The following is a 24,924-nucleotide window of genomic DNA, read 5'->3' as shown; positions in this document are numbered from 1 at the left end:
GGACAACAGTGGTTAAGACTCCCACATTCCCCAAAACCAAATAACAACAGTAACCATACACTGCAGTTGATTTTCCAGCTAGCAGCAATAGTTGCTGTACTTCTCTTTATCTGTAGTAACTTGATAGATGGAATGCAGCATAAGACAATCTGGAAATCCCTGTTAAAACACATTCTTCCTAAACTAACCAAAGCAAAAGCACTTTAGATTAATTACCTTAAATAGTTACTCCATTTTCCTTTTTCTAATCAAAAAAAAAAGGGAAAGTATTATCATAATGTGAGGCAAGAGCAAGATGGCGGACAATATATATGTGTGTGTGTATGGGAATGAATGCCTTAAATCTGTGTGTGCATGTGTATTCATATTTATGTATGTATAGGATTTGTTTCCCATTGAAAAAAAGAATTTCCAAACCCTCACATAGGCAGAGCTTACTAACTTCCCTATCAAGGGTTTGACTGTGGCAAGAAGGGACCATTTAATTTCATTCCCAGACATTAGGTATGAAATTAAATGGGTCCATTCTGGCCACAAACCAACCTGTACAAAGGTCATATATATATACATACACACACACACACACACAAACAATATATATACACATACACACACCTACAAGACATAGTGACACCTTTCCTTGTGTATGTATGTATATATAGAGTGCACATGTTGCTATGTATGTATATGGGTGTGGGTGTGTGTGAGAAGAGAGAGAAAGAGAAAGTAGAGGGAATGTGTGTGTTAATGTTAACACAAAATTTGCTTCAAATTATTATTTTTTTTTTCTTTTTTAAGTTATAAAATATAATAAGGAAACTAATTCTTGATGAAAAATTGTCCAGAAAGTAAAATGCAAAGTTGACGAAAAAAAAAAAAAAAAAAAGAACTAAACAAAACAATACAAACAAAATTTTTTATAATAATGATAATAATAATGATAATAATAATAATGATAATAATAATGATAATAACGGTTTCAAATTTCAGCCCTTAAGTCAATTACATTGAACCCCAGTACTCAGCTAATACATCATTTTATCTAACCTGGAGGAATAAAAAAAAAAAAAGATGTTGACCTGAGCAGGATTTGAACTCAGAATGTTAAGAGCTACAAGTGCTACAGGTACAAGGCCTGAATTTTGGGGGAGGGGGACAGTCAATTACATCGACCCCAGTACTCAACTGGTACTTAATTTATCGACCTCGAAAGGATGAAAGGCAAAGTCGACCTCGGCGGAATTTGAACTCAGAACATAAAGACAGACAAAATACCGCTAAGAATTTCGCCCAGCCTGCTAACGATTCTGCCAGCTCACTACCTTAATAATAATAATAATAATAATAATAATAATAATAATCTTTTCTACTAAAGGCGCAAGGCCTGAAATTCAGGGGAAAGGATTAGTCGATTACATGGGTCCCAGTGTTTCACTGGTACTTAATTTATCAACCCCGAAAGGATGAAAGGCAAAGTCGACCTTGGTGGAATTTGAACTCAGAACGTAAGGACGGACGAAATGCTGCTGAGCATTTTGCCCGGTGTGCTAACGATTCAGCCAGCTCACCGCCTTAACAATAATAATAATAAAAATAATAATAATAATAATAATAATGGGTTTCAATTTTGGCACAGGACCAGTAGTTTTCAAGGGGAGGGGGAAGTCGATTACATTGCCCCCCCCCCCCAGTGTTCAACTGGTATTTATTTTGTCAATGTAGGCAGAATTTGAACTCAGGACGTAAAATGCTGTAAAATGCCACAAGGCGTTTTGTCCAGCAGGCTAACGATTCTGACTTGGGGGAGTCAATTATATCAACCCCATTATTTCACTGGTACTTAATTTATTGATCCCCAAAAGGATGAAAAGGCAAAGTCGACCTTGGCGGAATTTGAACTCAGAATGTAGCAGCAGCAGGTGAAATACGGCTAAGCTAAGCATTTTTGCCTGGAGTGCTAACGATTCTGCCAGCCTGCTGCCTTTGTAAATAACAGTAATAATAATAATAATAACAGTTTCAAATTTTGGCACAAGGCCAGGAATTTCGGGGATGGAGGTGGGGGGGGGGAGTCGATTACATCGACCCCAGTACTTGGCTGGTTTCTATTTCATTGACCCCGAAAGGATGAAAGGCAAAGTCGACCTTGGCGAAATTTGAACTCAGAATGTAAAGACAGACAGATTATTCCGCTAAGCATTATACCCAGCATGCTAACGATTCTGTCAGCTTACCGCCTTAACTGATAATAATAATAATAATTTAATAATAAATAATAATGATTTAACATAGGCACATGGCCATAAATTTTGTGGCAGAGGGGGGAAGTAGTTGATTAGTAGATGGTTGGTGTATTTAATCTCCCTTGATGAAAAGGGGACACTGAACCGTTCATGAATATTAAAATCATGTCAGTGTTGATTTTATAAGAGATGAAGATTTTAAAAAAAAAAAAAAAAAATTAGGAAAAGAATTTCGTAATTCATAAAAAAAAAAGAAAAAAGTGATATAAACTTAAAAGTCAAAAATAAGGGAAGCTACTCCAAACAATATTTGGTCGGATGTATATATATATTTTTTTTGTTTCCTTAACTTTTTTCCATCGTGGACGAGAGGAGGGAAGAGAAATGAGTAGATATTTTTTGCCAAGAAAGGATTGAGTTTTTCGGTTTTCATGTAAGGGGGGAAAAAAAAAAATTTTTTTTTGTGTGTGTGTTCCTTTCTTCATCTAAGTCTCAGGTTTCAATTAAAAAGGGAGGGGGGTATATAAAGGAACATTTATTATAATTATTATTCTGTATTATTACATTCAATAATATACACACACACACACACACACACATATATATTTATACTACATACACATATAATGCATGTATATGTGTGTGTATGTATATATATCATATATATATATATATATATATATATATATGTACATACACACACAAACATACACATATGTACATATATGGGTATATGTGTGTGTATATATATATTTACATATATACACACATCTGTATATATTTGTTTGCCTCAGTGTGTGTGCATGTATGTGTGCATATATACATATACACACACATTATATACATACATATATATATATATATATATATATATGCATATATATTTATGTACACATTATATATACATACACATATATACATATATATGCACATATATTTATATACACATTATATATACATACACATATATACATATATATGCACATATTTATATACACATTATATATACATACACATATATACATACATTAAATATACATATACATATATTTAAACGCACATTATATATATATATATATATATATATATATATATGGTCACTGCATGCCTGTCTTGGAGCAAACTGGAAGAAACAATTCGCTATTTCCGTTTCAACTTTTCTGGATTGTGTGAAGCCATGTTACTGAAGTCTCGGAACACATCATTGTACATTTCATCACCTGCAAAGAGAAGTGAAACGTCAGAAGTTGTTATACCATGACACACAACATATAACACGTGTGCATTAATTGTAAACAGGAACATGGAGAGCGAGGTGGAGGGGGAAAGAGAAAGAGAAAGAGAAATAGGGAGAGAGAGAAAGGTAGAGAGAGAGAGAATGGGAGAGGGAGAGAGAAAGAAAGAGGGGGAGAGAGAAAGACAGGGATAGAGATAGTGAGAGAGAGGAGAAAGAGAGTGTGGGAGAGAGGGAAAGAGAAAGAGAGGGAGAGAGAAGGAGAGAAAAAGAGAGAGTCAAGAACACCAATATACACAGAAAGAGACCAGTAGACAAACACAGAGATACACAAATAAACACATAGACCGTCTGACTATGAATATCATACAGGATGAGTATTATACATATGTTGGAAATAAAAGAATTCATTTAACCTATGCGTTTTACTCCATTTACTAAATTTATATATATACATATATATATATATATTAATAAATTATAGGGTAGCAAAAAAATTTTAGAAATTTTATTTACCACCAGTGGTCTAGCGAGAGTAAAAAAACAGTCAATAGACTATGTATTATTCATTTAAAATGCAGAGATGCCTATAATAGGACACCTAACCCGCTAGAAAGAGCAGCAAAAGACTACATACCACAAAATTAGGGATAATTTCGATAATTTTATTTTTCATTCCCTTTCGAAATTATCCCTAATTTTGTGGTATGTAGTCTTTTGCTGCTCTTTCTAGCGGGTTAGATGTCCTATTATAGGCATCTCTGCATTTTAGATATATATATATATATATATATATATATATATATATATATATGTATATATATATATATATATATATATATATATAATACAAATATTAAATGAAATAGAGAAATACAATTGACAAACTAACAATTTATTTATAATATAATATAACATATAATTAAAAAAAAAACAGATAAAGCCAACAATTTCTTTTGACTTACATACATTAGTTGATTTATAAAAAAATCCTATCTATGTATACAATTGGAGTAGATAAAAATCCAGGCTACACATGTTTCATAGCTAGTGGAACATCAGAAGTGGTAATTATCCAAACAAGGGGTAGACTGCATGAATAACTTGGTTACATAAAGTTTACACTGGCTTTAAGAGATCCTGTGTCAACTAGGATTTTGGGGATTTTTATTCGCATATACAGCAATCCCAGTTGCTAACCATGAACTATGAAATAACCTTTTCTCAGGTTATCGTACTTCGATATGGGAAAAATTCACAACCTAACCACTATTGTGCCTGAAAGTTGCATTTTATACCTTCTGAGGACTGCTTGAAGCTCACTACCTTTCTACACCTTGATTTTTGGATCTTATCTTTGCATGCATACACACACACATATATATATATATATATATATATATATATAAATTTAAGGAATGGAGTGAACGCATGTTATAACTGCATACTTTATTCCGACATATGTTTCGAAGAATTACAATTTATGCGATCCATAGGATCGACGATTCCTATGGATCGCATAATTTGTAATTCTTCAAAACATATGTCGGAATAAAGTATGCAGTTATAACATGCGTTCACTCCATTCCTTAAATTTATATATACTCAAATACCCAAAATATCAAGGAGTTTCTGCCTCACAAACAGGAATTACACCACAGTTATTTTGTGATCTTTGCTACCCTGGTTTCTATTAACCCATTTATTCTATCCGAATTATTATTAATTAGGATAAAATAAATACATATAATATATATATATATATATATATATATATATATATATATATATATGTATATATATATATATATATATATATATATATAGAGGCTCAGACAGAGTTCCTCAAGGCTGGTTTTCTATGGCCAGTTGTGTTTCCAGTCACCAACCCTCATCTGTTTCCAAGCCATACACACACCAACCATCAGTTGTCAAGTGATGGTGGGACTGACAAACACAAATACACACACACACACACACACACACATATATACACACATACACATTCAGAATTTGAGGAAGCAATATCCGCGTAAGGGATTGTTAAAAAAAAAATCCTGATGCCAATTGGGTTTAACCAAATATATTGATAGGAAGATCATCAATATATATTTGTGTGTATAAACAGTCTCATTCAATAAAAGAAAATGGAGAAGAAAAATGAAAAAGATGCTTGGTTCGTCTTATTTGTATCACAATTGGAAAAGTAATGCAAATTAAAAGATGAAAAAATATACCTATAAGAAGAACCGACTCAACCAATTGTAATACGAATAAAACAAACCAAGCATCTTTTAAAAAAGATTTTCTTTTATTGACTTTTTAATCTTATATGTATGTATATATATATATATATATATATATATGACGGGCTTCTTTCAGTTTCCGTCTACCAAATGAATTCACAAGCCTTTGGTCAGCCCGAGGCTATAGTAGAAGACACTTGCCCAAGTGGGACTGAACACAGAACCATGTGGTTGGGAAGCAAGTTTCTTACCACACAGCCACACAAACCAGTGCCTAAGTCAACATGTCATGCTGAGTACATTTAGAAACGGTTATTTTCATGCATAAAAATAGTCATGCTGCTTGCTTTTTGTTACTTTTTTGCGGGGTGGGGATGGGGGACACACAAAATCTGTCAGAACACATTTTACTTTATATTATAAAAAAATCAAAGGGAAAATTAGTTTCACATTACAGGATTTCTGGTCAGGGCAAAATTCCCAAAACTGCATTGGTCTTCCATAATATGAGGGATTCTTATGTATCTATTCGTCTTCTCTGCCCACCATTCCTGAGAGAGCAGTGGCAGAAGAGTCCTCAAATGTCTCGTCTGTAGGGGCCTATCAGAAGGTCCCTCTGACAAGTCCTGCATTTACCTTTCCCAGTAAACTGACATCTGACTGTCCAAAGAAGACTTCAGAAATAACTAGTAGCAACTCCTCTTGAAAATGGACAGAATTTGGCACCAAGGTGTTATCAAGTACCTTCAGAAAAAAGGGTTTAATCCCCGAAGGACATGCTGGCATGCTTGCTACATTAGGGGTTGATGCTCCAGCTTTATTAACAGTGCAAAAGTGGACAGCTAAATTTAGGGGATTCTCCAGCTGGATTCCCAAGCATGGCTAACAGAGATTATGAATATCATTGAAGTATCTTCCTCTTGGTCCAACCTCAATTCTGTTGCATGATAGGCTTAGCTTGAAGAATCTGTCTTGCGAGAATTACATTCTGATCACGTGTCTGTAGTACCAGAGCTGTGACCGCTCAATGCAGAGAAGTAGTGGCTTGACTTGGTGAGGTGGGGTGGGGGACTCCCTTATCTCAGCAGAGATCAAGGAGTCTCTCTCCCTGTCAATTAACATTACTCCAGAGATCCTTTGGAGAAACCCTGCTTCAGCCACTTGTAGCCACGCTCATATTCTGTCCGTCATTACCCAACGTTCATGACAATAAACGAGGAGTTCCATCAGAATTAAATTTCTGCCAGTTGATTGCCGTTTGGAGTTGTACTGATACACTCCAACCAAAACACATGCACGTGCACACACACACACACACACGCATGCACATGCACACACACACACATACGCGAGCTGGCAGAAACGTTAGCACGCCGGGCGAAATGCTTAGCGGTATTTCGTCTGCCGCTACGTTCTGAGTTCAAATTCCGCTGAGGTCGACTTTGCCTTTCATCCTTTCGGGGGTTGATAAATTAAGTACCAGTTATGCACTGGGGTCGATATAATAGACTTAATCCGTGTTTGTCTGTCCTTGTTTGTCCCCTCTGTGTGTAGCCCCTTGTGGGTAGTAAAGAAATAACACATACGCACACACACACATACACACAAACCATATAATTGGAGAATTGGGGGGGGGGGAGTTTTCTGCGCAAATCCATGCAGAAAGTAAGAGAAATGTTAACTCACACATACCGTCCGTACTCATTTCTTCGTTTAATCGGGCTAATCTCAATCTGAAATTTAAAACAAAAATATTACCGAAACAATAACAACATCACCAACAAAGCTACTTACCACACAGCCACTCCAATATATAACTATTTGTGTGTGTGTGTGTGTGTGTGCATGGTTACATGTATATACGTGTATGCTCGTGTTTGTGTATGTATATATCTGTGTGTGTGTGTGTGTATATATATAAATATATATAGGCATGCACATATGTACATGTGTGTGTGTGCGTGTAGTTTTTAAAAAATTACACATAATGTATGCGTTTTTACATGTGAGTTATCTTCCTTAAATCACATAGCCAGATGGCGTAGCTATACAACACACAGTATCCAGCCTGGTTTGGAACTGCTAATCATGCGGTCAATGGTTCAGATAAGAAAAAAAACAAAAAAACAAAGACCACAAGTGGGAAAAATTGTAGTCAAAGAGGTGACCTCTACGTGGTCGTTTCATATACTCGAAATAGCAACCACATCTCCCTCAAAACACATCATGCGACAAAAAAGAAAAAAAAGCTATAATGGATAACGTAGTTTCCAATAGGCAGCATATCATATCCTGCCTTACAGTCATTGGACTGCAGTCATGCTGGAGCACTGCCATAAAAGATTTAGTTGAGCATATCAAATCCCAGTACTTACTTACTTTTAAGCTTGGTGCTTATTCTATCTTTTTGCCAAACTGCTAAGTTATGGGACAAAAGCAAACCAACACTAGTTGTCCAGCAGTGGTGAGAGACAAACACAAACACACACACACACACACAAGGCTTTAGTCAGCCCGGGGCTATAGTAAAAGACACTTAGCCAAGGTGGACCCAAAACTCTAAGTGATTGGAAAGCAAACTTCTGAACCCCACAGCATTGTCTGTGCCAATGGTCACTTTAAGAATATCTTTTTATCAGAGGTCTGCTCGATCCAGGTTGACCTGGGGTTAAACAATAACTGGAGTATCACAAGTGCGTCCACCTTATTGGAAAAAGTTTCCAGATAAACAAAGAAAATCTAAATCAAACTGTGGCCATGCTGGGGCACTGTTTTGGAAGAATTTTATGTTGGATGAATCAATCCCCAGTACTTTTTTTTTTTAAGCCTGGTACTTACTCTATTGATCTCTTTTGCCAAACCGCTAAGTTACAGCGACGTAAACATACCAACGTCAGTTGTCAAGCAGTGGTGGGACACACACACACACAAACACGTGTGCACATATATATATATATATATATATATATTACATACAAAAATAAGAGGAATGACCAACAAAAGTGGACTCCTATATGCTAGAATAGATGCCGAATCATCTAACCACGAAAAAATATGTTCTCAGTAAAAATTTAGCGACACAACAGACTGTAAAAGGGCAAGACAAATAAAAAAAATACTACATATATATATATATATATATATATATATATATATATAGGGTTGGTGCATAATCATTGCAGTTTTTTTCAACAAATTTTATGCAACAAAAAACAATAACAACACGTAACAAAAACATCTTTAAATGATTATTCCAGAGCATATTAACCATCTATTTCAATTACTGCTTCCCATTTGCTTGGCAGACTGTCAGACCATCATTTAAAGATGTTTTTGTTAAATATTGTTATTGCTTTTGTTGAATAAGATTTGTTGAAAAAAAAGCTGCAATAATTATGCACCAATCCAATATATACGACAGGCTTCTTTTAGTTTTCATCTACCAAATCCACTCTCTCACAAGGTTTTGGTCAGCCGGAGGCACTAGTAGAAGACACTTGCATGAGGTGTCATGCTGTGGGACTGAACTCAAAACCATGTGGTCGGTAAGCAAGCTTCTTACCACATAGCCATGCCTGCACCTAAAGACAAAGCCCTCAAGATTTTCATCAAAAAATCAGTTTTAACCCTAATTGCCATATTCTAACATGTATAAGGAACCCTTTTTTGTCAAAATTTAGGTTAAAAAAATATGGAGCTTCTTATACATGGACAGTATTATAATCCCTTACAAAACCTTTTTTCCAAATTTTAAGCCCCAAAATTAGGGGATTCCATATACATGTTAAAATATGGTAATTTAGAAGAACTAAATGAGTCTGAAGAAATTAGTTAAGTCTTTTATCCCAACCAGTCCATGTGAAAGCCAAGTGAAGTGAATGGCCCAAGATCAAATGATGATGCATTGCAATAGCGAGAACAGTTCAATCATTGCAAAAACAATCAAAAACAATCAAAAATGTTAAAATCTAGTTTGAGGTTTTTATACGTACAGTGTGACTATATCGGCATTAGTGGCTTCGATAGCAATTGTTTCAGCATCCTGTAAAACAACAACAACAACAACATCTTAAACAAAGAGAATGGTACAAACAAGGTTTCAACCAAACCATAACAGATTATAGCTAAATTTATGCAGACATCTCTCCTTTCCTCATCATAGTCATTATCAACATCGCCTGTTTTACCAAACTGACATGGCTATGACGATGATCTTTATAATGTCCAGCATCCAAAAGAATCACACTGTACCACTTTTACCTCAGTTTTTCCCTTCTGCAGATTCCCCCATTTCGTTTAAACCATTAGACACTTCGGGTGTCATGTGTCAGCACCAGCACAGTCTTCTCCCTTACACATATTCCTCTGTTGCCAAATTATTTTCTCAACTCATCTGTACTTCGTCATTCATGCACACCGACATTACACGTTTGGCAAATAATGCTTGCTTTATTTAGCTTCTCTGAAGAAGCCTCTACATTTAGTTTTTTTTCCAATTTGAAGATTCAAATTAGGAAAACTTAATATCTGAAATCAGCCACTGCTTATAAGATGATAATACTTCAAACTAATTTAATCTGTTGAGGAAATATCTGGCAGAGTTTCAAACACCAACTCTCTGCTTAGAAATCAAACTCAGATCACTGTGTTTGAATGTAAAGACATAAACAGGACTTGGAGACTGATGATGTCAGCAAACAAAAATAACCAATCAAATCTCTGGCAGAAATCACAGCACCAACATGAATACAATTCACTCGATTATTGATGAAGTCAACAAAGAATTGACCACTCAAATCCTTTGGTAGAAGTAAAATATCGTTAACATTGATGATGTCAAATAGATAAGTAATAACAGACTCACCTTGCCTTCATTATCTTTGGCATGTCGATCTGCACCACGTTTCAAAAACTGGCATACTTGTCTGCAAGAGACAACACAAATATCAGTTATTTACTGAGATAAAAACACAAGAAATACATCACTGACAGGCAAGTTACTGCAATATTTATTCAGATATAACATCTCTTATGGACATGCTGTGTTTAAAAACAATTTATATCAGAGGGAAACAAAAATTATCTCAGTGGTGGCTAGCAGGAGTGGTTTTCATCTTCCTCTGAATCTATAAGAGACGTTATATCTGGATGAATACTGTGGTCACTTGCCTTTCAATGATGTAATTACATTAAATATGATACACAGATGGCTATTTCAAATTAATACTGCTTCTACTGAGCATAGTAAATGTGTTCATCTACTAATAATGGTTTCAAATTCTAGCACAATTTCAGCAATTTCAAGGAAATTACATCGACCCCAATATTCAACTGGTACTTATTTTATCAACCTCAAAGGGATGAGAGGCAAAGTCAACCTCAACAGAATTTGAACTCAGAACATAAAGACAGACGAAATACCAATAAGCATTTTGCCCGGCATGCTAACAATTCTGCCAGCTTGCTGCCTTATTTATCTACTAATTATGATGTTCTTAATTAGACAAAAACACCACCTCATATCAGATCATTAATCAGAGACATTAGCTGAGTTGACTCCTATCTGATTTAGATCCTAGTTTTAACTGATCCTATCACAATCACACACTCAACTTTGTTGGTATTATCTCAATCAGATTATGCATGTCTAACTGACCATATTTTAGTAGCTCAAACCTCACAGTCAATTGTGTACTGTATCGTCTGTACTGACCAAACAATTCGGTCACTTCACTTACCCAGTGTAGCCATGTATCGTAGCATGATGTAAGGGAGTTCTTCCCTTCTGGTCCCGTCGATCCAACTTAGCACCGTTGAGCAGGAGAAACTCACAGGCAGCTAAAGAACCCTGAAACACAAAATTATTGAAATTAAACATATTGGTTTCAAATCTTGGAACAAGGTTAGCAAGTTCACGGGGTGTGGGGGGGGGGGGGAGCAGGAAAGTTAATTACGTCAACCATGGTACTCAATTGGCATTTGTTTTATCAACTTCAAAAAGACGAAAAGCAAAGTTAACCTCGGCAGGATTTGAACTCGGAACGTAAGGATAGATAAAATGCTGCCAAGCCTTGTCGATTTAAAACACTTTTGCTTATATTATACTATGCTCTCATTATAATCAGGATTTATTTAAAATGAATAGTGGCTTACATTCAACCCTTTCGTATCTAAACCAGTCATATGCAACCCTAAATATTCTACTTGTTTTATGTTCAATCTGATGAGATTCAGCCTCTCACACCTACCCTACAATGTTATCCTAAAAATAAACAATCATCATCATCATCGTTTAATGTCCGCTTTCCATGCTAGCATGGGTTGGACGATTTGACTGAGGACTGGCAAGCCAGAAGGCTGCACCAGGCTCCATTCTGATTTGGCAGAGTTTCTACAGCTGGATGCCCTTCCTAACGCCAACCACTCAGAGAGTGTAGAGGGTGCCTTTACGTGCCACCGGCATGAAGGCCAGTCAGGCGGTACTGGCAACGGCCACGCTCAAAATGGTGTATTTTACATGCCACCTTCACAGGAGCCAGTCCAGCGGCACTGGCAACGATCAATCACATCATCAAAATCTCAAACCTCCAAGACAATACATGATTAATTCCGAGCAATGTGAATAAATAAGCATTACATTTGGGTCTAATCCGAATGCTTAACCCTTTAAGGTCGGATGTGGCTTATTGACACACTACTAAATTCTGAAAACGGGTGCAGTATATAAGCCACAATTGAGTTATAAGCTATTTCATTGATTATCATCTTGTATTTTCCCCCCATTTTTTTGCATCCTGCATGAAAAGACTTGCTACTTATACCCAACCTTAAAGGGTTAAGGGTTAATGTAAAGTATGTGGTTTAACAGAATGGTTCATCATCATCATCGTTTAACATCCGTTTTCCATGCTGGATGCCCTTCCTAATGCCACATGCATCACAGACTGGTCTCTCTATATTTTAATATTCAATATTGCTGAGGCGGAGATAATAAAATAAAAGTTTCGTTATACAGTGTAATATGCATTCATCTACGCCCATGTTAGCATGCAAAAAGACTGACATAAAATAAATGAAACAGCACCCAAGGACGAATCGTCTGACCTATTTTGCTGATGGCACAAAATATCGCAGGCAGTTAGGAACCCAGAGGACATCATAAAACTGCAGAAAGACCTGAACGAAATCTACAAATGGGCTAACAAAAATAGCACGCAGTTCAATGCTATGAAATTTCAGGCACTCCACTATCGGTTCAACACCAGGTTAAAATCAGAAGATAATATGATCCCAGAGTGACAACACCTGGGTGCCTAAGTCCACCCGCTCTGTTGTAAGAAGATCAAGCCTACTCTCTCATTCACTCACGTACACAAAAAACAGTGATGTCAAAAGAGACTTGGGACAAAATCCAATAAGTAAGATACACCCATACCGTTTCCACTGACTTCATAAGTGGTGTCTTCCCTTCATCTTCTTCGTTGATCCAATTTGAATTCCCACCGTGTGCTAAAGCTTCGACCATCACTGGAAGGTTACGGGCTTGTGCTGCCTTGTATAATAACATGTTTGGGTCAAGCTTGCTCATGTCTTCCCAGGAAGTTGTTGACTTGGCATCTTCTGTGTCTTCAGTTTCTGTAGAGGAGTCTTCAGAGCTGTCCAGGTCAAGATCTGTAACAACAACAACAGAAACAAAAAAGGGTCATGTATGGGTCCCAGATGAGAAATATTGACATAGATAATAAAGGTACAAAAAAGAAAAAAAGAATGGGCCTGTGTAAGAAGTTTATTTATATAAAAGGAGTGGGTATAAACTCTATGGACTGTGCCCATTGTAAATATGAACACACAAAAGATGTACTGGAATCACAGACAGACAAGCAGAGAATATAAGCTTGATATGGAATTCCACAGGGATTCCATGCATGGAAGCTAAACCTAGACTCCTCAGTTGAACTTAGCAAAGACAAAGGACTTAGTAAGTAGAGAAGAAGACAGAAGCCTGGTACCTTCAGGGAAATGGCCTTGCTCAGTATGGAGAAAAGGAGTAGATACAAATTCCATATACTGTACCCAATATATGCTATAGATGCACCAGAGATGTAGTGGAATCACAGGGAGACTAACAGAGAATATAATAAGCTTTGTATGTCACAGATCTACTGGAGCAGTATGTTCTAGAAACACACTTGACTCCCTTAATTTCCTGGATGGTTAACTAGAAGTAGTTGATAGCTGTTACCACCATGGAGATGTCACCAACAGGAGAAGTGGTTACTCCTACTAACATTGTTGGCAACAAAGGTTTTTTTTTCTTGCAGAGTGAAAGGCAGATTGCATGATGCTTGCGTTAGAACTGCAATGCTGCATCATAAAGTGTTAAGGACCTTGGACATAGAGTACCTGAGAGGAATGGAAAGAAACGAAGTGAGCATGCTTCCATTGGATATGCAATGTAAATGTGCATGAATAACATAGTATAAATATGCTGAGAGGGAAAACAGGGAATAAAAGGAACCAATGTCAGCATGCAAGAAAGGAGACTAATATTGGTATGGATTTGTGATGCTTATGGATGCAGACAACAATAGAAAATAGGTGCCAATCAACGTGAATGGCATTTGTGGAAGAGGGAAACAAAACAAGGGATGGGATGAAGTAATGAAGGCTGCTCTGAGGACCCTGAGCCTCACAGAAAAGATGATCAAAGACCAGGACATCTAGCAATACAGGGTCCAAGAGAAGATCTGCCCATTATGGCAAAACTGAGTTCTGGAAGTACTGTGTGTGTGTGTGTGTGTGTGTGTGTGTGTGTGTGTGTGTGTGTTATGTGCACAAATGATCATCTCAACCAACCGCCTCCTTCAACACACCTCCACTGCCATCTCTCAATGCAGCTACTGCATTTTGATGCTGTTTTTAATTTCTTGCTATCCAGAACCATTTCACTTGGTAGTTGTCCAACACATGCCAGCATGGAACATGAATAATAAATGCTAATGTTGGTTTATATATATATATATATATATATATATATATATATGTTGTTAGGTTATTTTCAGTTAAGAACATACAGTACAGTACAAAACTGGAGGACTATGATGAATAGGAGGAGGCTGAGGACTGAACCTTCGTGGACTCCTACCTCTACCCGGAATTCTTCACTGTACTCATTGCCAACCCTCACCTTACTGACAGCGTCCCTGTACATGGCTTGCACAGCTCTCACTGACCATTCATCTATCCCTAGTTTCCTCATTGACCACCAGATAAGAGATTGGGGGACCCTGTCAAAGGCTTTCTCCATGTCAACGAAAGCCAGGTACAGAGATTTATCTTTGGCTAGGTATTTCTCCAAAGATAAAGATTAAAGGTGTTCTTCCATCAGGATAATGCTCGGCCTCAAATGCTGGAGCAGGTTGAATGGAAAATGATGCCCCACCCATCATATGAGACACCTCTTGTAATCATCTGAAGAGACATATCTACACTGATGAAGACTACTAAACTACTCCCTCTTCCAGCTCTCTCATTAATCACACACACACACATATATATTCATAAACATACATAGATACCGAATCCATCCCCTGCTAATTAACATTGTTATCTTAACTGCCACTGCAGAGTTCCTGAAGTAGAGCCAACGGAAGTGTACCACGGCTGCAGATAGCAACAAGTAGCCTAACTGTCGGTGCTCTACTCAACATTCAGACACACTAATTGACTTATACTTAATAGTCCAAATCATTTATATATTGATAGAAATGACATCAAAAGAAAGAAAGAGACCTTGATATTATGTAAATAGAGGAATTTATCTGTAAAAATATGTGACACTTATACCGAATAAGTGTCACATATTTTTACAGATATATATATATATATATATATATATATATATAGGTTACTGTCAATCCCTATATATATATATATATATATATATATATATATATATATATATATATATAGATAGATAGATAGATAGATAGATAGATAGATAAAGAGAGAGAGATGTATGCATGTATACTGTGTGTGTATGCATATGTTTTTGTGTATGTGTATATATATATATATATATATATATATATATATATATATATATATATACTTTATTTAAAAGCAGCAGAAATATAACAAAAAACTGTTACTCTGAGTTTCACGTTCCCGTTCATCGGACAGTTTTGTTATATATATATATATATATATATATATAAATACACATACACACATGTATATATGTATGTATTATGATGTAGGCACATGTGTGTTTGCATGTGTTTATGAATGTGTGTATCTCCCCATCTATTTGTGTAGGTTTACATGTATGTATGTATGGATGTATGTATGTATGCCCTGGCTGATATGAGCGAAAGAAGAGTGTTGATTTTTTCATGAAAGCCAAACAACTGGCATTTCAACAACATATGCTTCTTCCTATTTCTGCGTTGAGAAGCAAGATTAATATAATTTCTTCCCCCCAGGAGCTACACATCAAACTTAATAGGATCCATCAATTTGTTTCCCCAAGGGAGGAAAGCGGGGGGGGTAAAAGGGGAACGCAACCAATGAAATCTAATGCAATAAACAAATTTTTTCCTCCTGAGAGTTACAAACAAAACTTAATAGGTTTCAAAGAATTCATTGCAACATTTAAATTAATTCCAAGTGAATCTCATTTAGAGAAGACTTAATTAGAGCTGAAAGATGTCATCCACATGAGTAATGGTTTTAATTGAAAGTTTTTTTTGTTTTGTTTTTAAATTAAGTGTTTGGAGTGTCCTGGCTATGACATTAAACAGCATCCGGTCGAGAGGCACCAGTTCATATGTTTGAGTTGTGGGGAACAAAGAGTGACTCCTTAATTACCATTACTCCCAGATCTGTTCTGTAACAGAATGGTAATACCCGTCAGGGTCCCATCTGTAGGTTAAATTGATTTTTGTAAGGGTAGACTGAACTCCTCAGCTGTGATAGAAGTGATCAATCTAGAAGGTAAGCTCCAAACTTAATACCCTCTTCCAACACAGAAGCCAGCACAGAAGTGTTGTTGTTGTTGGCACTCCATCGCTTACGATGTCGAGGGTTCCAGCTGATCCGATCAACGGAACAGCCTGCTCGTGAAATTAATGTGCAAGTGGCTGAGCACTCCACAGACACGTGTACCCTTAACGTAGTTCTCGGGGATATTCAGCGTGACACAGTGTGACAAGGCTGACCCTTTGAATTACAGCCGACACACAAAACAAGAAGAAAGAGTGAGAGAAAGTTGTGGTGGAAGAGTACAGCAGGGTTCGCCACCATCCCCTGCCGGAGCCTTGTGAAGCTTTAGGTGTTTTCGCTCAATAAACACTCACAACGCCCGGTCTGGGAATCGAAACCGTGATCCTATGACTGCGAGTCCACTGCCCTAACCACTGGGCCATTGCGCCTCCACGCACAGAAGTGTATGGCTGATGATACTAACATGAGGTGTGTCCAATAACATAGATTTATATTATGGAGGTAACTATCTCATGTTAGTGCATATTCTGCTGCAGAGGGAGATACCAGGAAACAATGATGAACTGGCACAATGGTCTGAAGTACAAACAAGGAAATGCACATTTCATGACCACTGGTACATAAGGTCATTGGTCAAACCATGTCATGAATGCTGTTGCTGAAAATAACAAGGACTGCTATTCAACAAGGATGCCATCAAATTTGACCTTTTTTTCTGTCCAAGAAGGTTTTTAACCCAATATTCTACATGCTATAACTTATAGTTTTATCTACTACAAATTCTACAATCAAAATGATTTATTTCATATATTTTTTTTAAATTCTAAAAAGCTAAAATTCTTATAATGTAAACAACATACAAGCCTTACTGGAAACAACTGACTCTGTTGGTTACAAGAATGTTCCAACTGATCTGATCACTGAGACAGTCTGCTCATGTGATATGATGTACGACTTCTCATCATCACTGTTATAATATCAAATGTTCCTGATGTTCTCTTATTACTTTCCATCTGTGTATCTTCAACAAGCACTACACGATATCTTTATTCAATAATTCCTACGACCTGTACAATATGACTGCGATTGCTCATTTATACTAACAAGCATAGTTCACTTAGCCAATCATGGGGGTGTACAGGTTCCCCATACAACATCATGAAATTAACATGCAAGTGGTTGAGCACTCCACAAACACGTACTCTTAACACAGTTCTCAGTGTGACACAAAATGTAACAAGGCTGGACCTTTGAGATACAGGTACAATTCATTTTTGCCAGCTGAGTGGAGTGGGGGCAAGATGGAATAAAGTGTCTTGCTCAAGGACACAATGAGCCGAGCCACCAGAAATTGTACTCACAACCTTATGAATGTCAGCCAAATACCATAACCACTAAGCCACGCACCTTCAACATGATGGTTGCAATGTGAAAGACACTCATCAGACATTCAAAGATGCACAGGAGACTTAACTTCACTTGAACATTATTTAGTTTCAAAATTTTCATCACACCAACAACAACCTGGTCACTCAGATGTCAAGAAGCTCTTCACGAACTGACCAATGACCAGGCTCAATGACATGTAAACATTTACAAACAACTGTTGTACCCAATGTAGGCTACAGGTGCACAAGAGATGTAGTGAAATCACAGAAAGACTAGCAGAGAACTTAAGCTTCGTATGGAGCAGCGCTTTCTAAAAACAAACTTGATCCCCTTAATTTCTTGGATGGTCAACTAGAAGTAGTTGATAGCTTTTGCCACTTAAGAGATGTCATCAACAAGGGAAGTGGTTGCTCCAATTATCATTGTTGTCAACAAAGGTCTTTTCCTACAAAGTGAAAGGCAGAGTGTATGATACTTGAGTTTGAACTGCAATGCTACATGGTAAAGAGACATGGACCTTGAACATAGGGTACTTGAGGAAACTGGAAAGAAATGAAGTGGGCATGCTTCCATTGGATATGCATTGTAAGTGTGCATGAATGACAGAACAAATGTGCTGAGAAAACAAAAAGAAAAAACTGGACATAAAAAGAACCAATGTTAGTGTGCAAGAAAGAAAACTGTGCAGGAATGGACATGTGATGCATACAGATGAGGAGAACTATGTGAAGAAGTGCTGGTTGCTCAATGTGGCTGGAACTTGCAGAAGAGGAAGACATGGGATGACATGGGATGACATGGAATGATGTGGTGAAAGCTGACCTCAGCATCCTGAGGTCTCACAGAGAAGCTGACAAAAGAACCGAGATGTCTGGTGATATGAAGTTCTCAAGAAGACCTCTGCCTACCTCAGCAAAATTGAGTTTTGGAATAACTGTATATATTTACACAAATGGGTACCTAACCCTATCTCTTCCTCCTCCTGTTCCTACCATTCATCACCTCCACCACTGCAGCTCTCCCTAAATACCACATTATTTCAACTAATACCAGTACCATTTCACCCATTGGGCTATTCTTCCCCCATTAACATTATTTCTCTCCACCCACGCATCACACTGATTCATCTTCTTTCCCACATTCTCCCCCCCCCCACCAACACCACCACCACCACCACTACTCCTGCAGCCTACCTAAACTGCATCATTTCCCCCTCTCTTCTCTCCTTCCAGTCATCCCCATCATCATCACTATCCTGTCAACCTGCCCACTCCCCACCCCTCAACACATTTTCACATTCGTCTCTCCATCTTCTTCATCTCATGACTCACTGGTCATCTGCCCTTCAAATCCACCCGATTTTTATAGTTGCAGTCTGTCTCTCTAGCCCCCATCCTTTCATACGATGCCCTTCACACAATCCTGAAAACCCACCGCCAACTTACTTCTATCCACCTCATGCCTATAGGGACCAGGTGGGCACTGCATCACTATTTATTGCTTTGTAGCTCCTTTCTAATCACTGTCCCCATCTCTGCAACTGCTTTACAAGGACCAGCTCTATCTCCCTTGTACCCCAGCATAAAGCCAACCCTTTCCCCCACCCACTTCAGTAGGTTCCATAGTCTTGTGAGGTTGCATCAGTGACCGCAATACTGTTGGTGGCACATAAAAAAAAGCACCCAGTACATGCTGTAAGGTGATTGACATTAGGAAGGATATCCAGTCTTTGAGACCATGCCAAAACAGACACTGGAGCAAGATGCAGAGCCATTGGAGCCATTGGATCCTGCCAAACCATCCATACCATGCCAGCACAGAACATGGAGATTAAATCACACACATATAAGAAAATACTTTTTGGTAGAGTACAGAGTAATATGTTGGTAATGACAATAAAGTTAGTCAGAACTGAAGGAATTCTTAATTTATTGATATACAGAAAACTTTCAAATTTTCCAAGGAATTGTATTAACGTAAACATTCGATTTCATTTTATTTTATCTTATTTTATTTCATTCCAAATCTGAAGACTTTCTGTATATACATATAAATAAAGAAACAATTCCATCGTTTGTTTTAACTAACCTTATTATTATTAGCTCTATCTATCTACCTACCTACCTATCAACCTATTTACATCTATCTATCTATCTATCAATCTGTCTATCTTCTTATCTATCTATCTCTTTATCTATCTCTCAACCTATCTATCTATCTATCTATCTATTTATCTATCACTGCCTCTCTATCCATCCATCTATCTATCTATCTCTCTCTCTCTGTCTATCTGTCAACCTATCTATCTATAAACACAGCTAAGTAAACTAGTAGCACTTCTATTTCACAGCAGCATAGATGATACTTTGAACAGTCTCCTATGGCTACTGCAGCAACTTATTCAGTAAATGTCAATATTTTCATCTCCATTCAACACATTCATGTCTAGCATGAAAGAGCTGAACCTCAAACCAAAATGTCAGTTAAAGAAAATACTTACCAAGAAATTTACTTGAGTTCACTTCAGGTAATTCTACATCGGTGCCAAACACAAGAACTTCTGAATTCCGGTGCCCATTGCCATTGTCCTTCGAGGTTGCCGTGGATACTGAAAGAACAGCTGGAACCATAGAAATAGCATGTCAGGAAAGCAAGCAGGGCTACAGGTAGTAAGCATGTCCGCATGCAGGTTTAGCTGGTTAAATTGGTCAAAATAGAGGAATTACATATCTGGTTGTCAAATGGACCGAGATGGTAAAGGATGGTGGGAGGGTTGGGATGACAGAATGGCAGGGATTGCATTGTAAAGAGGAAAGGAAGTAACTATGAAGGTTAAGGAAGTTGATAGTATGGCCTTCAGATATAATAAAGGCGTTTAGGACACTGAGAGAGGATATAGGAGTTTAAGACATTGAGAGAGGATATTATGAGGTTAGGACATTGAGAGAGGATAAAAAAATTTTAGGACACTGAGAGGGGACATGGGCGTTTAGGATACTGAAAGAGGATATATGAGTTTAGGAGAAGGAGAGATGATATTATGAGGTTAGGACATTGAGAGAGGATACAATAATTTTAGGACACTGAGAGAGGACATGGGAGTTTAGGACACTGAAAGAGGATATATGAGTTTAGGAGAAGGAGAGAGGATATTATGAGGTAAGGACATTGAGAGAGGATACAATAATTTTAGGACACTGAGAGGGGACATGGGAGTTTAGGACACTGAAAGAGGATATATGAGTTTAGGAGAAGGAGAGAGGATATTATGAGGTTAGGACATTGAGAGAGGACACAATAATTTTAGGACACTGAGAGGGGACATGGGAGTTTAGGACACTGAAAGAGGATATATGAGTTTAGGAGAAGGAGAGAGGATATTATGAGGTTAGGACATTGAGAGAGGATACAATAATTTTAGGACACTGAGAGGGGACATGGGAGTTTAGGACACTGAAAGAGGATATATGAGTTTAGGAGAAGGAGAGAGGATATTATGAGGTTAGGACATTGAGAGAGGTATTATGAAGTTAGGACATTGAGAAAGGATATAAAAATTTTAGGACACTGAGAGGGGACATGGGAGTTTAGGACACTGAGAGAGGATATATGAGTTTAGGAGAAGGAGAGAGGATATGAGTTTAGGTCAAGAAAAGAAGATAGGATACTGAAGGAGGATACAGGAATATAGGACACCGAGAGAGGACACAGGAGTTTGGGACATTGAAGAGGAGAGAGGGTACAGATGTTAAGGACAATGAGAAGGGATACAGGAGTTTAGGACATCCGGATAGAATATGGGAGTTTAAGACTTCCAGATGGGAGAGTAGAGTTTTGGACATCCAGATATAGGAGGTTAGAACATCCAAGGGGTTGACATGGGTGGATTTGTTCTTGACTGGTGATAGGATATTTTGATATCAGGTAGAGATAAAGGGTTATTTACATTACAAAATTTTAACAAATTTCTTGGTTCCCAAGATTCATGTAGAAGACAGAGAATTAAATTACAAGACAGAACAGATTTTTAACATCCTGTTCAAGTAGAAAAGTCTGGTAGCAGACTGTAACTGACATCTGGGGTTTTGCTATGAATAAACTGAAACATCAAAGAATTTAATATGGTCATAAGTATGGCCTAATTTAAGTCATAAAACCACTTAACTTGTCTTTAGGAAATGCTGAAACCTTTGCAGTTGATATCATGGGATACATATTGGGCCTGTCTATGAACTGTCTTCTCTCATTTATTAATAGTGATCTGGTAGGATAACTGAACATGCCCACTTTATGCCAGAGTCCCTGTTCTGGCTCCCCTTCATAATGAATTAGTTCTCTTATTCGTCAGTACATACAATGTCACCCCTAAATACACAGCAGCAGCAACAGATAATTTTTTTAGTGCACAATATGGCTTCAAGTCTGTCCTTGAAATCAATGGTGTTTGCTAATGGAATTGAGTTCAGTGCATTGCACTGTCACACAGAGACTTGTTCAGGTTTCTTAATTTAGTCAGCAGCTAACAAGACAACCCTCTAATGTCTAACCCTAACCAACCAACCAACCAACAAATGAAATTACCAATCAATTACTGATTTCAATATTAGCCACCATCTAACCAGTCAAGACCCCCTAATGCAGTGGTTCTCAACAGGGGTCCATATAGGATCTTGCTTTCATTGATAAAGATTATGTACAATAAACTGGGTACACTTCAACACGAAATATTTTAACAATTTTCTACAAAATTCCTAATATTTAAGTATAAAACATAATAGGGCTTTTTTTAAAAAAAAACATTGAATGGCTATAGGGGTCCAGTAAAGTAAAACTGGAATCGAAGAGGTCCAAAGACAAAAGATGGTTGAAAACCACTGCTCTGATATTAGTCATTAGCTGACCAAACAAGCTTTCTTAATGTTAGTCGTAGAATCTAGTTTATAGTATGTTCAGAAAAGATATAAGTATATTAGTGGGTTTCTTAGTTTTTTTGTTTGTTTCTTTTTCACTGAACTTTCTTGTTTAGTTTGGGATTTTGTCTTTGATGACATCTCAGACATTGTCCAATTTATTCCATAATTCTCTGAATAATTAATTTGAAGTACATGTTGTCTCTTAGCTGCCGTAAAGTCTACCTTCCTAGATGGGTGAAAGGATCACATCTCACTCAGACACTTAAATTTTGACTTGGCTTCAACAGCTACGTGTTCTTCCTCTCACCAAACACTTTACAGAATGTGTTGGGGTCAGCACCCAAGAGATTCTCACATTTTCAACAAGACTAAAAGGTCTCTCGACTCAACGTTGTCTTTGTTTATTCGCCAATCACTTTAGCTGAACAAATTGACCCCAGGATTTATTATATCTTTGTTTAAAGTCAGGTACTTAACCATTCAGCCATGCGTGAAGGTGCATGGCTGAATGGTTAGAGCATTGGGCTCACAATCAAGAGGTTGTGAGTTTGATTCCCAGACCAGGCTGTGTGTTGTGTCCTTGAGCAAGGCATTTTATTTCACATTGCTCCAGTTCACTCAACTGTAGAAATAAGAAGCAACATCACTAGTGCCAAGCTGTATCGGCCCCTATGCCTTTCCCTTGGATAACATTGATAACAAGGAGAGGAAAGGCTGGTATGCATGGGCGATGGCTGGTCTTCCATAAACAACCTTGCCTGGACTTGTGCCTCGAGGATAACTTTCTAGGAGCAAGGGGGATTCTTCTCTTCGCTTCTCATTTTATCAGTATCTATTGCCAAACCACTAGGTTAAAGGGGTGTAAACAAACCACCACTAGTTGTCAAGTGATGGGGGGAAATGGACACGAACACAAAGATACACACACACACGTGACAGGCTTCTTTCAATTTCCATCTACCAAATCTACACACAAGGCTTTGGCAGTAGCAGTAACAATGGTGTTATGCTAGCTAGTGGATTAGATCTCTCATATTATGGTACTATACCCACATCATCCTCTGAGTAAGATGCCTCAGTCAGGCTGTAAACAAGGTAGAACCACTATTTTACAATAGAAAAGTTACAACTGCTAGGTCTGCCACCTGTTTTTATCACTTCATAGAACCCATGCTAGAACAGAACAAGTCACATAACAAACAGAACAGAAACCCTTTTAACTTGGATTATTAAATAAATTAATTCTGCAAATTAAGAGTAGAAATGGAAAAGTTATCGTGGAAACTGAGTTAATTAAAAAAATAAAAATCAATAACAAATAAATGAATTAATTAATAAAATTTATAAAACAAATGCTCAAATGAGAACCATAGCAAAGGTGATTGAGTTCATTTTGCAGAACATGCAATGCAATGGTTGCTGTGGTGGACGTAGCAGGATTTTCACTGCCCTTCCTCTTTTGGCATGCAGAAAATGGCAGCATTTTAAAATGTGATAAAATCATGCAAATTGCAATCTTTAATAATCATTTTTTAACATAGGCACATGGCCACAAAATTCGAGAGAAGGGGCTTGTTGATTACAATTCAATCCTGGAAGATATGACGAGCAAAATTTGGCCACAGAGGGAATTTAAATTCAAAGTGCACAGGAAAGGAATATCACAGGGAACTCTTATGACTTTGCTAATTTGCTACCTTTAACATCTGTAATAATAATTCTTTCTACAACAGGGGCAAGGCCTGAAATTTAGGGGGAAGGATGGAGTCAGGGGTAGTTAATTACATTGACTTTGCCCACTGCTTAAATGGAATTTAGTTCATTGACCCCTGAAAGGATGAAAAGCTAAGTCAACCTTCATGGAATTTGAACTCAGAATATAAAACCGGTAGAAA

General features: G+C 37.3%; 1 protein-coding gene across 10 annotated transcripts in view; it reads right to left on the bottom strand.

Annotated features, from left to right (window-relative positions):
- Nucleotides 1-2,501: 2,501 nt before the first annotated feature.
- Nucleotides 2,502-24,924, bottom strand: part of LOC106877620 (arf-GAP with coiled-coil, ANK repeat and PH domain-containing protein 2) — a 244,660-nt gene continuing 222,237 nt past the window's right edge. For 4 of the 10 annotated variants that reach the window (XM_089341367.1, XM_089341372.1, XM_089341371.1 and 1 more), the window contains 7 exons: nt 20,617-20,736; nt 13,159-13,394; nt 11,462-11,571; nt 10,588-10,648; nt 9,716-9,765; nt 7,410-7,456; nt 3,311-3,463 (listed from right to left, as the gene is read on the bottom strand). In XM_089341367.1, the coding sequence (XP_089197493.1) occupies nt 3,384-3,463; nt 7,410-7,456; nt 9,716-9,765; nt 10,588-10,648; nt 11,462-11,571; nt 13,159-13,394; nt 20,617-20,736 (704 nt within the window). In that variant the 3' untranslated portion in view covers nt 3,311-3,383. Of the gene's footprint in view, nt 3,464-7,409; nt 7,457-9,715; nt 9,766-10,587; nt 10,649-11,461; nt 11,572-13,158; nt 13,395-20,616; nt 20,737-24,924 lie in introns of all 10 variants that reach the window. The other 6 variants (XM_089341374.1, XM_089341375.1, XM_089341376.1 and 3 more) reach the window with 5 other exon arrangements.

Source organism: Octopus bimaculoides, chromosome 24 (assembly GCF_046866305.1).
Source record: "Octopus bimaculoides isolate indiv1 chromosome 24, ASM4686630v1, whole genome shotgun sequence".
NCBI lineage: Eukaryota > Metazoa > Mollusca > Cephalopoda > Octopoda > Octopodidae > Octopus > Octopus bimaculoides.
This window is presented reverse-complemented; position numbering and strand designations above follow the sequence as displayed.